The 15946-nt window shown below is 39.6% G+C and overlaps 1 protein-coding gene across 6 annotated transcripts in view; it reads left to right on the top strand.

Annotated features, from left to right (window-relative positions):
* TESMIN (testis expressed metallothionein like protein) overlaps nt 1–15685 on the top strand; it is a 35583-nt gene extending 19898 nt beyond the window's left edge. For 5 of the 6 annotated variants that reach the window (XM_045016369.1, XM_045016373.1, XM_045016370.1 and 2 more), the window contains 8 exons: nt 365–485; nt 2638–2714; nt 4850–4941; nt 9085–9156; nt 10089–10191; nt 11893–12030; nt 12846–13021; nt 14567–15685. In XM_045016369.1, the coding sequence (XP_044872304.1) occupies nt 365–485; nt 2638–2714; nt 4850–4941; nt 9085–9156; nt 10089–10191; nt 11893–12030; nt 12846–13021; nt 14567–14759 (972 nt within the window). In that variant the 3' untranslated portion in view covers nt 14760–15685. The remainder of the gene's footprint in view (nt 1–364; nt 486–2637; nt 2715–4849; nt 4942–9084; nt 9157–10088; nt 10192–11892; nt 12031–12845; nt 13022–14566) is intronic. The other variant, XR_006579287.1, reaches the window with a different exon arrangement.
* The last annotated feature ends 261 nt before the right edge of the window (nt 15686–15946 follow it).

Genomic DNA, 15946 nt, shown 5'->3' with positions numbered 1-15946 from the left:
TTACTATATAACATTAGAAACAAAGCAAGCTGTGGAGTTGGCTACAACCAAAAAAAGATGCTTGCTCTATAGTTATAGTTGAGTGAACAAAATGAAACACCATTGCAGAGCCATATTTCTGTCTTGAGAGCCAAATCCTAAACACAGAACCCAGCACTAGTAATTGGAATGTGTCCTGGAGAATTCCATGATTGGGGAGTCTAGAAAGCTATGAATCCTTCTCACCTGAGATGAGGAGCAGTAACATAGCTGTTCAATGGCACTCTGCAATCAGACAGCTAGGTATTCTTATGACAACCTTTGTATCTATGTTCCTAGAATGACTATCCTTAGATGAAAACTAATCATTGATGGTGTATTTCAGGTGATCTGCCAGTTAAAAGGAGGCACTCAAATACTCTGTATAAACAGTTCTGGCACAAGAGAACTGAAAACAGTTCATCTGGTTCCCCAGTATCAAAACCAAGATAATTATCTTCAGTCAGGTACAAAGAAAATGAAAATGTAAAATAACGTGTCAGACATTATGCCACAAATCAATGTGTATCTATGTGTTTGTGTTTCTAAGCAACATTGGTGCTGAGATAAGCAGGGGCGGCTCTAGCCATTTTGCTGCCCCAAGCACGGCGGCACGCCGTGGGGGGCGCTCTGCTGGTTGCCAGTCCCGCGGCTCCGGTAGACCTCCCGCAGACGTGCCTGCGGATGCTCCACCGAAGCCGCAGGACCAGCGGACCCTCCACAGGCACGCCTGCGGGAGGTCCACCGGAGCCGCCTGCCGCCCTCCCGGCGACCAGCAGAGCGCCCCCCGCGGCATGCTGCCCCAAGCATGCGCTTGGCGTGCTGGGGCCTGGAGCCGCCCCTGGAGATAAGCCAGGACTAATGTGGCTACCGCCAATTACTATTTATTATTTTACGGTGTCTGCTAGGTACTTCACAAAAAGACCACAAGATTGCTACAACAGATGTGCTGAAATTAGTGAGTTTGTCATATGATGTTAATAAGCAGATTACATTCAGTAGGAAGCAGTTTGTCCAAGACACGTGCATTCTCAAGGATGACACCCACTTGCATTTACTCAAGCTTGCCACCAAATGTTACTCTTTCTCCAAAAATAAAAAGCAGCTGAAGGGGCATGGATTTAGCATTAAGATTTTTAGTGATTTAGTACATTTTCATCTACAACAGCAATGCTGTATGTACATGTAGTTTAATGGTAACATTTTAGTAAGCTTCTCTTTCCTCCAGCAGCATGACTTTCTTAAGAGTCATCTTACCATTGTCTCCTTCCATGTTGTTTTTATTATTATCTGTTGTTTGTATTGCAGTAGTGCCAATGGGCACCAATCTGAGATCAGGGTCTCATTATGTTAGGCACTGTAAAAACATGACTAACAGGCTCAATTTCACAAGGTGCAGAGCATTTCTAACCCGGATTGACTTCAGTAGATTCTGCAGATGCCCAACATATTTGATATAGTGTAAAAAAACCAAACAAAGCCTTTACCAAGGATAAATCTGAAAGCTCCAAAATGAGGAAAATATTTATATTAAAATTCCAAATTCTATTACAGTCACAATATCTCCAGAGGAGAGAAGGGTGAAACCATATCAGAGAACTACCATATGTCTTTATCTCCCATTTGACCAGACTTTCTTCCATTTTACTCACCTTCATAGTATAGAACAGAGGGCATTGGGAGGCCCAGTATTAGAAGAACCAGAAATTAAGTCCATTAAAGTCCCAGGGTGATGGACCCCAAAAGTTTCCAATTTGAGCTTTTTTCTGAGCTCCATTTTTTCCTACAACATCTGCAAGAAGGCATCTATAACTTAATTTCAGATAGCAAGATTCATCTTGTCAATCTCATAGAACCTAATCCTTTTTTTTTTTTCCCCCCAAACTGGTGTGGAGGATTAATATGAATTAAAGTGAGTGGGACTGTTCACGTACTTCAAGTTAAGCATTGCTTGAGTGAATTGCTGAATTAGGACCAATGTAAAGAACCCCGCGGCCCCCCCCCCCAGGGCTATGGCCTCCTCCTTATTTTTCTAGCAGTAATTTCTTGTTCGTAGGCAAATACTTCTGCTCCAAGTGCATTCTTTTGATTTTCAAAGTTGTAAAATAAGAATCTGAAATAAATACAATGAAAGTTTCTGTCCGTTACTTATTTGTAAAGGTATTTTAGGCTATAAAATTAGCATTTGGAGTATTTTTAAACATACTCTGATGCATTTAAGGTCAAAGAGTAAAGGCCTCCAATGGTCAACTTGTTGACAAACTGGTGATGGCCTTTGGTGGCTGTGTACAATTGTTTAGTATTTAATTCCAAAATGCAACCCTTTTGCAAATTTAAAAGAAATGTTTCTGGAGAGATATCTTCTGGGCCCTCCATTAACAATATTTATTGTGGGGGAAGCATGGGTTTGGTTCCAAGCTAATCTATGACAAAGAAGTGGAGTTGAAAGATAAACTCAGTAAATGTCTTTTTTTTTTAATAAAAGAAAGGCTTAAAGATGCTAAATGGCACACCTGTTCCCACAAGTTCAGGCTTTGATCCTGAAAACACTTATGCATGTGCTTAACTTTATTACCTATGAGCAATCCAATTAACTTCATATAAACATTTTCTTATCAGATGCGCCTAACCCTATGACAACTCTGCTGGGACAATTTTTGCCAATTCCAGGTAAAGTGGATCTCAATGAACAACAGGTGAGGAAGCCTTTAAAAAAAGAAGAAGAAGAAGAAAGTAAATATACTATCATTTCTTTTCTTAAGGCTTCTCATTTATTCATAAAATGGGATATTCATTCGACTTAGGGAAGTAACCAACGCATTGTACATTCTGTAAAGACCCTTTAAATCAGAATATCTAGCTGTTATGTACATGTTATTGTATAACGCTTGGCTAGGTCTGCATCCAGTGTACAATAATCTTAGATATATTGAGGCCTGTGATTTCAATTTCATTTTTGGAAGAATTAAGGTGAACCCAATGTTAAGAACATACCTTTTAGCAAGAATGTAATTGTTACAGTATCAAGATCTTGAATTTGGTGTTCATATATGAGTTGTTATGATTGGAAACTGTTTCAGGTGTTGTCTACACAGTGCCACAATCTAGACTATCGGTGTGTGATTTGTAGAGCTTTTTGAAGTGTTCCACTCTAACTGCTCTGTGACGACCCTTCTGGCTTTCATGATCTAAAAGTTATCTGCTCTGAGTTAACATAGTCCTGTCTGAAACAGGACTACATCAATGTGAACTAGGTACCTTTTAGTTCATGTCAGCAGAGTTTACACAGGGTAGTCAGAGAGCAATTGTTTAGTGTGCTCTACAAATCACACACCTGTAGTCCAGTCTGTGGCACCATACAGACAAGGCATTAGAGACTTGTTTCTGTTTGTAAATGAAAAATCACAACTTCCTGATTTTTGCCTGGAAAGACGGAAACTCTTCATCCAGAAGCTTTGAAGAGAGAACATGAGCTAAGAATAGCAGTCTGAAAATTCACACTTGTAAGGTGCCAATTACCCTTCAACTCCCATTCAAATCTGTCAGAGTTGAAGGTGGTCAGCACCTTGGGGGATTGAGCCATAATTGGAAGAAATTCCCACCATATATAAAATATGAAATGGTTTTGGAATTAAAATTCACTTTTGCCTTCTGTGTGCGTGTGCGAGTGTTTGTTTAAAATGTAAAATTTTGAAGTGGAGCAATCACAACCCAATGTATAATACATATGCTGGGTATTAATTTTTTCTGCCATTGTAAGCACTCTGGCAAGCATCCTCTGTTGTACTTCAGTAGGATTTCCCTCTCCTCTACTCACCCTCGTTAGGACTTAAAAAAATGTTCATTGCTATTACGCTTTATAAGTATTCAGGTTGTTATCCTTGTTATTTATTTATTATCACTGTGGTAGTTGTTAGAACAGTGTGTTAGTTTAAATAAAACAATGGGACAGAAGCCTAATAAGAAGATAGAAAGCCCTGGATTTCTAGTCTGTCAGTACAAATAGAGTTCAAATCAATAGTAACTGGGAGTTATTACTTGATGACATATGATTTGAATGATATTAATTTGAATGAAATGTGTCAGATGAATTTGTGACTCAGGCAAATTCCTAGTGGATAAGTGTCTATATCAAAAAAGAGAGAAGAGAAACCCTAGGCACTGAATGGAGCAAGGTGCCTGAAGTCTTCCTTTATCCATAAAGATGATGTCTGCAGGTCAGGGGTGACACACGTTGGAAATGTGGTGTAAAAAAATTTGCAGTTTTGTTTTCCATATCTTTCTGTATCCTCTCTTTCTACATTCCTTCCCACCCTCTTCTTCCCAACAGTTCCCTGTTTTCTCCTTCCATCTGTATAACCTCCCAACATAGCCCCACCCTTTCTTTCCTGATCCTCTCCAAAAAGATCCTAACCGTTGTTTCTCTTTTTAAATTTCACATGCTCTGGGGCCAGTCAAAGAGTTTATTACATTTAAATTCAATGGAAAACGTCAGTGACAGTGGGCAGGCGGCTACTGACTGCCGGAATTAAAAAGAGATTGGATCCAGACTAGACAGCAGCATGAAAATATTGTGCCAGTGCTGAACAGCATAAATGAAACTTATTGCTAGTTCTCTGTAATAATGAGGACAAGAGTCCTGGCATATCGAACCTTTCTAAAGAATGTGATCACATATTTTCCCAAGATCTATGCTTCCATTAGTTTTATTAGTAACTTTTGCCTGATTAAACCAGTTGACTGTTCTTTGTCTCATTCCCATAGTCACAGACATGATTTGTCTTTATTAAAACTTAGCACAAACAGAATTTTTGCTTATTATTTTGAACAGCTTGAGAATGGATCTTTACAATCAGTAGCTAGCAGTGCCACATTCCAATCAGAAGTAAATCTTCAAGGGCCAACAAAAATGACTTTAGTTGGGTAAGAAAACAAGACCTTTAATTTTCTACTAATTTCAGTGTCAAGCTATTTTGTTTCAGAGTGGTAGCCATGTTAGTCTATATCAGCAAAAAGAACAAGGAGTACTTGTGGCCCCCTAGAGACTAACAAATTTATTTGGGCATAAGCTTTCATGGTCTAAAACCCACTCCATCAGATGTATGCAGTGGAAAATACAGTAGGAAGATATATATACACAGAGAACCATTGTAATATTTCTTGTTGTTTTGAAGAGTTCACTTCAAGCACTGATACTGTTGTTCTTAATATGTCGTTTCCCCTCTCTTCTTCAGCAAAACTGAAACTAACAGGAAAGTAAGGCTTTACACTGGGGAAGGGGGAGTGTTCCAACTTTTAAAGGGACAGGCATCACATTTCCCCACCCTACTTTAAAAAACTTCCCTAATCTATGTACATTATCATTTATGTGGCTAACATGAAACACCTTAAAAACTTAACAGTGAGCTCCACTGACATGTTGCTAATCTGTCCAACTTCTTTTTCAAAACTTTGGAGTGTCTGCCCAGTGTTTCTTGATTTCAAGGTGCTTTTGTTATCATCTTGATCTTAATCCAATTCACCTTGAGCTTCTCAATTCAAGATCTGCCTGAGAATGGTGGATACTTTCCTTCAGTCACATACAAGGGTAAAACAACTGATTGTCCATGAAGGTGAACTTTCACCTGGAGTATCCCTTTGGGGACTAACTTTTCTCCAGTATAAGTCTTCAAAACCATGGAGGTGTCTTTCAGAGCAGGGGTTCTCAGCCTTTTTCTTCCATGCTATAAAATCTCCCTGGCTCACCTGTGCCACAACAGTTGTTTTTCTGCATATCCAGTAGATTAAAAGCTAGGTCTGGCATTAGGGCGTAGCAAGCAGGGCAGTTGCCCCACACCACAGGGGGCCCTGCAAAGCTAAATTACTCAGGTTTCAGCTTCAATCCGGGCAGTGGGGCTCAGGCTTCAGCTTCAGCCGCAGACCCGAGCGAGTCTAATGCCAGCCCTGCTCTCTGTTTTATTTTGGCAGACCCCCTGAAACCTGCTCATGACCCCCCAGGGGGCCCCGGATCTCTGGTTGAGAACCATTGTTTCAGAGGAACTTGTGACAACATCTGGTGATAGGTAGATGCAGAACTCAGTGAGATGGCAGCTCCAGTATCAAGCTGCATTCTTGAAGAAACTCCCTTGATCAAGAATGTGACCAAGATAGCATCTCTTACTCCAGCTTCTGATAACAGATGTAGTGCTAGGTCTTGATCAGTGTCACTAGAACTCTTGTCTTTTTCCATATGATGAATTCCCAGCTTCCATCCTTTCTTAGGTTCAGTCTCCATAGGTGTCTTCTTAGATGTATGGCTACTCTGTGTTGCTGGTAATTGAACTTTGTGACAGGTCACAGCAATGTGTCCTTTCTTTTTGCACTTCTTGAAGATAAGCTGGCATGCCCAGCATTCCTTCTCAGCACATGTGGTTTATGCATAACAGCTACACAGAAGTTCCTTAAGTTCCCGTGGTCCTCTGTCTCGCCAATGCAGGAGGGGAACTTCTTGATTCACATAAAATTTCAGCAAATCGTTCTCTGCAGTCTCCATGACAGTTGCTATCTCAACAGCCTTCTTGAATGTGTAAGGGCTGATACAGTCAGTAACTTTTTCCAGATCTGGTCATTGCATAATCCATAGACAAACTGGTCATGTGTAGGGCATCACTTAATGTTTGTTGGAACTGACAGTGTTCTGACAACATCCTGAGAACAGCAACAAATTGTGCTTCCGAATCTCCACTTCCCTGATGTCACTGATGGAACCAATATTATTCTGCTTCATCAGCAGGGTAGGAAAAAATGTTCCTGCATTGTTGCAGAAATTGTGGCAGACATGGCAGTTCAGGGCACAGTTGGAGACAGTAGGTCACACAGCAGTCCATATGCCTTTGAGCCCATCATTGTCAGCAAGACTGAAACTCTTTGCATGTCTGAAATGGAGTTGCAAGCAAGAAATTGCTCAAAACGTTCAAGGTACACTACCCATGATTTCTGGTTTTCATCAAACTCACTAACATTGCCCACAAGAGTTGCCATTTCCTGAAGGTCTTCTTTCCAACAGTGAAACTTTTTTTTCCATTTTACTGTACACGAGCTGCACTTAATCTGCCTCTTCTGGCTGTGTCTACACTGTAGAATGCAGAATTCTTCCTGTGGTTGTGCTTGGGCTCCCTCTCTGCTTGCTTCTCCCTCACTGCTTTGTTTGCACAACTCCAGCAGTAATTGCAGAACCCTTTATCTGTTGTTCAATTTTATTGGCCTACTTCTCCCTCTGTAGCTAGCTGGCTCTCACAGTCCCAGCAGCAAAAAGCAGCAGTTTGTCACTTTGTGCCTCTGAGTCTAGATGGACTTTTTTCCTGATGATGATGATGGTGATGATGATTGTCTTCTTCAGGCAAAGGGAGCACTAGACACTCATGAGATAAAAATTCCTCATCACTAATATGTTCTATTTGAACCCAGCACAGAAGGAAATAGACACAGAGGGAGCTGGTAAAAGCACAGGTGACTGCTGTGATGGTAGGTTTATTGTTCAGCAGGAAAACTGAAACTAACACAAAAGTAAGTCTTTGCACTGTGGGGCAGGGAGGTATGTTCAAACAATTAAAGGGACAGGACGCCACAGCTGCAACCTGCAAATGGTGGCTTCCTCTGTGCTGCAATGTTTAGAGCATTTAAATTCAACCACTGTTTGTCATACGCTCCAATGCTGTATTGGTCCCATTGATTCCCAGCATTCTGTTTGCTTTTTTGACTGCCACTGCACATTGAGCGGATGTTTTCAGAGAACTATCCACAAAGACTCCCAAGATCTCTTTCTTGAGTGGTAACAGCTAATTTAGAACTTATCATTTTGCATGAATAGTTGGGCTTATGTTTTCTAATGTGGGTTACTTTGCATTCATCAACATTGAATTTCATCTGCCATTTTGATGCCCAGTCATCCAGTTTTATGAGATCCCTTTATAACTCTTGGCAGTCTGCTTTGGACTTAAGTTTCTTGAGTAATTTTGTGTCATCTGCAAAATTACCACTTTTTCCAGATCATTTATGAATATGTTGAACAACACTGGATCCAGTACAGATCCCTTGGTGACCACTATTTACCTCTCTCCATTCTTAAAACTGACCATTGATTCCTATCCTTTGTTTCCTGTCTTTTAACCAGTTACTGATCCATGAGAGGACCCTTCCCTCTTATCCCATATGGCTTCCTTTACTTAAGAGCCTTTGGTGAGGAACCTTGTCAAAGGCTTTCTGAAAGTCCAAGTACGCTATATCCACTGGAGCACCCTTGTTCGTATATTTGTTGACCCCCTCAAAGAATTCTAATATGTGAGGCATGATTTCCCATTACAAAAGCCATGAAACAAACCTTGTTTTAGTTTGGGATTTTTTGGATCAATACATATATCTTCTCCCTTCTGCACTCCAAACTCTATGCAAAACTCTCTGTAGTGCTGCAGATTTATCCCATACTCTAACTCTTCAGTAAAACCCCAGCTGAAAACGTCAATAAAAACCAGATTCTCCTCTATCCCCGTCACCTTTCCATAGGCCCAGTCACATTTGGAGTTCTTTCCTTTCGTTCAACTCTGAAATATTTCAAGAATTTGGCATTCCTTTATTTCATGCTAGATTAAAAAAAACTGAGAAAACCTACATAATATGCTTTAAAAAAATCTGTTTTTCTGACATCTCCTAACCCGTCCCATAGGCCTGCTGTGTGTTCCAGCAGACTCCATAGCTGATGTGATGTTACAAGCATAGTGCATGCTAGGCATCACTTGGAGTCAGTTATTTCGACTTTGGGGACCTGAAAGAATAAAATATGTCAGTTTTAAAAGTTAATCTATATGCTGATGACTCTAAATCTAACTATGGGGAATTCACCATATAATTCTATAGCTAATGAATCTTTCTTAATTGTGCTGTATTTGCAAATAATCTTTAAATAATATTGATACCTGATGCTAAAAAGTCAGTATTTGTGGTTTGGGGAAAAATAATCATAATTAATTTTCATAAGTTTTTACATTAAAATATTATCTAATATCTTTTTTTCTTTTTTAATCTTTATAGATTGCCTCTTAGTTCATGGGATACAAAGTCTAAAAAACCGTGTAACTGTACCAAATCTCAGTGTTTGAAATTGTAAGTAACTAACCAACTAGCATTTATTATGAAATATGAGCTAAGTTTATTTTGGAAAAGGAAAAACTTAGAAAACACAAAATAGAATACATGCATGTCCCAATATACACAACTAGTATGTTGTGTTAAAACCAGAGAGGGTCAGATCCTTAGTGCAGGGTTTCTCAAACAGGGGTCGCCGCTTGTGTAGGGAAAGCCCCTGGCGGGCCGGGCCGGTGTGTTTACCTGCCCCGTCCGCAGGTCTGGCCGATCGCGGCTCCCACTGGATGCGGATCGCTGCTCCGGGCCAATGGGAGCTGCTGGAAGTGGCATGGGCCGAGGGACTTACTGGCCGCCGCTTCCAGCAGCTCCCATTGGCCCGGAGCAGCAATCCGCGTCCAGTGAGAGTCGCGATCGGCCAGACTTGCGGACGGGGCAGGTAAACACATCAGCCCGGCCTGCCAGAGGCTTTCTCTACACAAGCGGCGACCCCTGTTTGAGAAACCCTGCCTTAGTGGGTGTAAATTAGTGTAACCCCATTGTGGTCATTGTAGCTAGGCCTGTTTACACCGCCTGTGGATCTAGCCCAGAGGTGTACATGACTACATGTGGTCCAGAGTTTTGAAGAATAAAACTCGAAACTAAATAATATTGATTATAATATGTGGCAAAACCATTATGAAATTGTATCAACCTCTGTATACTTGAGGCTCACTCCTCTCCATGTATATACTGTATATATATAGAGAGAGATACAGATGCTGATACAATTTCATTATGTCATTATGTTTTTGGCATAGATTATAAAATGTGTGAGAGAGAAGTAAGCATCAGAATAGTGTGTGTGTGAGACGTATATGTTTCTTGTTTGGTTACCAGAAATTCTTTCTTGAAACAGGAGAATGATGAAAAATAGTTAATTTATATATATATATTTGCTTTGTTAATCACAGATATTGCGATTGCTTTGCCAATGGTGATTTTTGCAACAACTGCAACTGTAATAATTGTTACAACAATCCACTTCATGAAACTGAGCGGTTTAAAGCTATTAAGGTAATAAAAGTACAATATTTATCTAGTTCAGACAGGAAAAAATATACAAGTGTTTTTGTTTGTTTTTGGCTTGGCTTCAAAAAGTCTGTAATTTAAAATAATCTGGTTTAAAACCTAGATAGAGTAAGTGGAGTATAGTCTATATATTGTTTTTAAATAAAAAAAGTCATTGCAGTTAAGAATTTTCATTCACTTCATAGGACTTTTGATCCTTTTGGACCATAATCGGTACTATTTTAGCTGAACTGTGATGTATGTCCTCAAAAAAATTGGAAGGAAGTGAAGCATATCAGAATTTAATTTAAGAAAAGGTTTTCACTTGGAAGAAAAAATGTGTAATGTCTCAAAATCAAACAGAAGAAACTGATATCCAAGTTGCTATCCAGTCTGACAGACCTCAACAGCTGAGAGGAATAGGTATCTTGCAGGGCCCTTTTGTTACTCTTTCTGTATGACTCATGCAGTAATGTAAAGCCTCTTTAATGGCAGCCATGTTGAACCTGCTCTCTTGGAAGGAAGGTTACCTCCATATATGGAGTCGTTGATTAACCTTTGAATGGAATAAAAGAGTGAAAAATAGAGGGCTAATTGCTATGCAAGAAGCAATATAGTATATCTGTCTCAGCTGTTACTACGGAACTATATTATCTAGCTAATTTTTGTAAAATTTATAACACAATAGAAAAACTTTCTCCAAAGGTAGGTGCTTTGTAATAACTCTGTATTACTTGGTCTGTGCTCCTAGAGTGCAACTGTCAGGAATTCCCCAATATGGTTCTAAGCTCTGTGAATAGTGGTAGTAGCTGATGCTGATCTCATCAGACTGAGAGTTTTGTCACATCTGATCACACAAAGCCATGATACTTCATTGCATCATACCCTTGGACTTCTTTCTGTGTCAGCATGGCTGTTTGGATGGTAAAGCTGGAGAGATTTGGACTCTCCAAGCAGGTGCCTGAAGTCCTCCTTCCTACTTCAGATTGCATCCTGGAGAGTATATTTGGGAGAGTACAGTTGGTTCCTGTTTCAGTTTTGTGTATCACCATGCTGAAGTCAGACCAGTTTCTCTGCTGTCCCTTTTCCTCAGATTCATGAGGGGCTTGTTACATTTAAAGCCTGCCTTTTAGAAGTCCTTAGTGTCATGAAATCTTAAGGCCTGATTGAAAACCCATTGAAGTCAACTGAAAGACTCCCATTGTCTTCAACAAAAGGGCTTTAGATCAGGCCCTTAGTATGATATTTATAAATCTGATGAAACCTCCTCAGATAAATACCAGTGACTTCAAGTTTCTTACATGGAATGTTATATTTCTGGTGACAGTGGCTTCAGTTTGCACAGAGAGTGAGCTTTAGCATTTTGTGATTGAGCCATGTTATATTAAGATTATTTAAGAATAATGTGTTGTGTACCAAACTAATCCCTAAGTGAGCCGGAGAGAGTAGGAGTCACTAGAGTTTACCATAAGAGAAAGAGCACATGGTACCCTTGGTGGAGCCCTGTAAACTCAGAATTTTGAGTTATAAGAATTCCCACTTACTTTACACTAGATATCCAGACTCAGAGGTGTGGGTCTATTGCACAGACCCTAGAGAATAAGAATTACAGGTAAGTACTTTTTCTTTCATAAGCACAGTTGATCTTGTATTTTACATAAAGAAAATTTCTGTGAATATCTCACATGCCAATGCTTTTTGTTCTAGGCTTGTCTTGATAGAAACCCAGAAGCTTTCCTACCAAAGATTGGGAAAGGGAAACTGGGGGATATTAAACCTCGCCACAACAAAGGATGTAATTGCAAGCGCTCAGGGTGCCTTAAGAATTATTGTGAGTGCTTTGAGGTTAGTCAAGTGAACTTTCCTAGCATTAATCATGTTCTTAATAGAAATGGATATGTTCTAATCCAGCTGGTTCTGCATAAATAATATTAGACACTAAAAATAAATATTCCCCCCCCCTCAGATTGTGCATTCTAAATCTTATTCAGTTTAGGGGGACAGATTCTTTTCCCTGATCTGGCTGTGGCTCACCAGCTAAGAATTTCCCCATGGGGGTGGAGGAGCTCTCAGCCAGCTCCTATGCCAACTGCACTCCTTGCTCCAGTGTAGGGGATGGGGAAAGGCTGTGTTGCGAGGAGCAAAGCACAACTTTGCTCCACTAGTTCTCAGTTGTTGTGTGGCTCCTTAAGGGGCTTGCCCCACACCTGATCCAAAAGTATTTGAAGATAGAGGAAAGTTTCCCATTGGCTTCATTGGACTTTTGGATCAGGACCCAAGTGCAGATTTTTCCTGTCCATGTGGAATGGTGGCTCAGTTGCTTCTGTGACATTGCCCTCCCATCTGATCCAGCAAAGTCCTCCACATGTCTGGAGTCCATGCTCGGGGAGCTGAAGGAGACTAGGCAGGCTAGAGGGAAGGAGTGGGTGGGCCGTGTGCAGGGTCGGAGGCATACACATTCCAATCATTCCCCTCTGTGGCCCCAGAGAGAATACTTGGAAAAGCTGATAATAGCCCCTTGCTCTATTGACTTTTCTCTAGTCTCCCTCTGGGAGTCTCAAGGACTGGAACAGCCAGGGTGAGTCTGTGGTAGCACAGCTCCAATGGATACTCTTATATATGATTAGCAATTTATGATTTTGGTGTTTGTTGTTTTCCAGGCAAAAATTATGTGTTCCTCTATTTGCAAATGCATTGGCTGCAAAAATTATGAAGAAAGCCCAGATCGAAAAACACTAATGAACATGCCCAACTACACGGAAATTAGAAATAATGACGAAAACATCCTTGTTTCAACATCTACATTTGAAATGTTATCAAAATCTAGAAGAGACAGGTGAATATTTGGCATTAACAAAATCAAGTCCATCTATCTGTCCAGCTATTTTAGATTTAGATCACTAACAAGGGTTATCTAAAAATAGTGACTAATATTGATTAATGGTTTGTATAACAGATATCTGTAGATCCACACATTAATTTTGGATTGATAGTATTAGAAAGATCATTTAAGACAAACCATTTAGGAATACACTATGCATGGCTTAGGGTTTATAAATATTACACCTACTTACCGAACTGCAATTATTTTTTAATGATTGAGGGACTGATCCTGCCCCCCCTTCTCTCCTCCCCTGTCCCATTCACTTTCAGCATTCCTTCTCCCTTCATTTGTCTTTCGATTTAGCTAATCCCCTTTTAACAAAATCGTGGCCAAAGAATTTTTTTAAAATGGCGTTTACAGAATGTTTGCAGGTGATCACATTGTTCATCCTGCTTGTATGTTATACCCCTCTCCCCTCAACCTGTTGTTTGTCTTGCCCATATAGATTGTAAGCTATGTGGGGCAGAAACTGTCTGCTACTCTTAACAGTGCCCAGCCCAATAGGGCCCATCCTAGGGCCCATCCTAATAAACATAATAAAAATTAATAAGACTCCAAAGCCCACTGAAATCTATAGGAGTCTCTCCATTGACTTCAATTGACTTTGCATCAGGCCCAGAAGTTTCTATGCAAGATGAATTTTTCACTGCCTCAACCACTGCTTTTTGTTTTTTAACCTTCATATATATATATTTTTAATTGTATTATTAATTCTGTTTTAAAAACTGACTGGTGACTTATTTTGATTAATTTCAATAGTTTTGTAGGCTTGCTGTTTGTGCATGTGCTTGTGAGGTTGGTTAATTAGTTAGTTAGTACTAGGTCCTGCCATTACTTGCTTGAGTCATGCTGCAGGGGGAGTGGAATGATGGCAACCATATGGTGGTTAAAAGAGTCATCCTGTTGACTTGAAGCAAGATGGCTCGGTGTGCCAGGAGGGGACACTCACTGCCTTTTCCTTAAAAATTAGCAGAATATGTTTCCAGCTAATGTGTGTTGCTTCCTGCAACATATACCATGGTGCCTGACTAGGCCTCTTAAATGGTAGACCATCTTCCTTGACTGCAAAGGTGGGAATCTGACTGTTTCTTACAAAAGAGGAAAGAAATTCATTGCACCATCGTTCCCAACTTGTACTACGTGTGCAGCACTTGGATGCACTTATCCCTTAGTGTGAACAGATGATTTAGCTGGGAATTGGTCCTGCTTTGAGCAGGGAGTTGGACTAGATGACCTCCTGAGGTCCCTTCCAACCCTGATATTCTATGATTCTATGATTAATTAGGAGGATTCAGAAGCAGCTTGTTGGCTTCTAGAGCTGTTACAAGTAGAGGAGTAAGATGTCCCACAAGAATATGCTATCTAGAAACAGTGCAACTACTGTAACTCAGCTCTATGTATTTTCAGTTTCAGTAAGTTTAGTAGAGTGTAATTTGTCTTTCGCATATTGAGTGTTTATTATTCAAATATTTTATATTGGGGTTTTTTTCCTGACAGGCAACCTACTACATGTATATCCTGGGAAGTGGTTGAAGCAACATGTGCTTGTCTCCTGGCACAAGCTGAAGAGGCAGAAAAAGAAACTTACTCTGTTTGTCTAGCAGAACAAATGATCTTGGAAGAGTTTGGGAGATGCTTGTCACAGATTCTGCATTCAGAATTTAAGTCCAAAGGGCTGACAGTTGAGTAATGTACAATGTATTCTAAAACTAATGAGTGTTCACTTTATTGAGCATCACTATATTCTGAGTACTGTTATTACTCAGTGGCCTGATTTTGACTTAACTTCATTGATTTTAACTCAGTTGATTCTGAATTACAGTGGTTTAAGTGAGATCAGAATCAGGACCAAAACATTTAAAGAGTCACCTAGAATATTTTATTTATGTTAAAGGATTTTCCATAAAACAACATCATTGCTTTGGGCCAAATTCTGAAGTCTTTAGCCAAACAAAACTGCCATTGAAATCCAAATAATTTACATGGCTTTGATAGGCGTTTACCTAAGTAAGGTATTTAAATCAATGATTTTAGGATTAGGCTCCAAAAGAGGCCTGATTTAGGATTAGGCCCTTTTAGTACTATGAAAGCACTTAGTACAATCAGAAGAGTAGAGAGCTACTTTATAACTTGTAATATACATCTTTTGGTGTTTTCTCCACTTTTCCAGTTTGGGGAAAAATTAAATATTAAAACCAAGATTTTTATATATGGCCTTCATTTTTGCAGTTGCAATTTTGCTCCCACAAATCCAGTAGTTAGATGTGAATGATTGATATTTATATTATGCAGTTCATTACAACTGCCCAAAAACACCTGCAGAAATGGAGATTGGATGGAGGCGCAGCTGAAAACTAGGGCCTCAAAGTTTTCTCTAGACCTGTCTCAACACCTGCTCTTCCAATTACAATGAATAGAGCTGCACTACTTTAAAAAGGATTAAACAATCACTGCCCATTTTTGTGGGAGTTTTGTGAATATTTGGTTTTGGTCTATATATACTGTACCTGTCAATATTCAATCTACCTGCAGATAACTGTATTTTGAAGGTGTTCACATTTTTGAATCCTCACTTAGGTCCTTCTTTATTCACACAATAAATATTTAATCAATTTATTTCCAAGTTTTATATGTTATCACAAATACTAATGTTCTAAAAACCCTTCCACACTGCTCTATACTTGAGTTTGATATGACAGAGCAATGTTTTTATTTCATTTGTTTTTTCCTATTTCTCATAGTATTCTTCCACTATGTCCCTGGTCCAGCAAAGTATTTAAATATGGGCTTAAATTTAATCACCTGGGTAATCCTATCACCTTCAACAAGGACTATTCATGTGAATAAAATTAAGCAAGTTAAGTGCTTTGCTGGATG

The sequence above is a fragment of the Mauremys mutica genome, chromosome 4 (genome assembly GCF_020497125.1).
Source record: "Mauremys mutica isolate MM-2020 ecotype Southern chromosome 4, ASM2049712v1, whole genome shotgun sequence".
Classification (NCBI taxonomy): Eukaryota; Metazoa; Chordata; order Testudines; family Geoemydidae; genus Mauremys; species Mauremys mutica.
The sequence above is the reverse complement of the archived record's forward strand: the minus strand, read 5'-3'. Positions and strand labels throughout refer to the sequence as shown.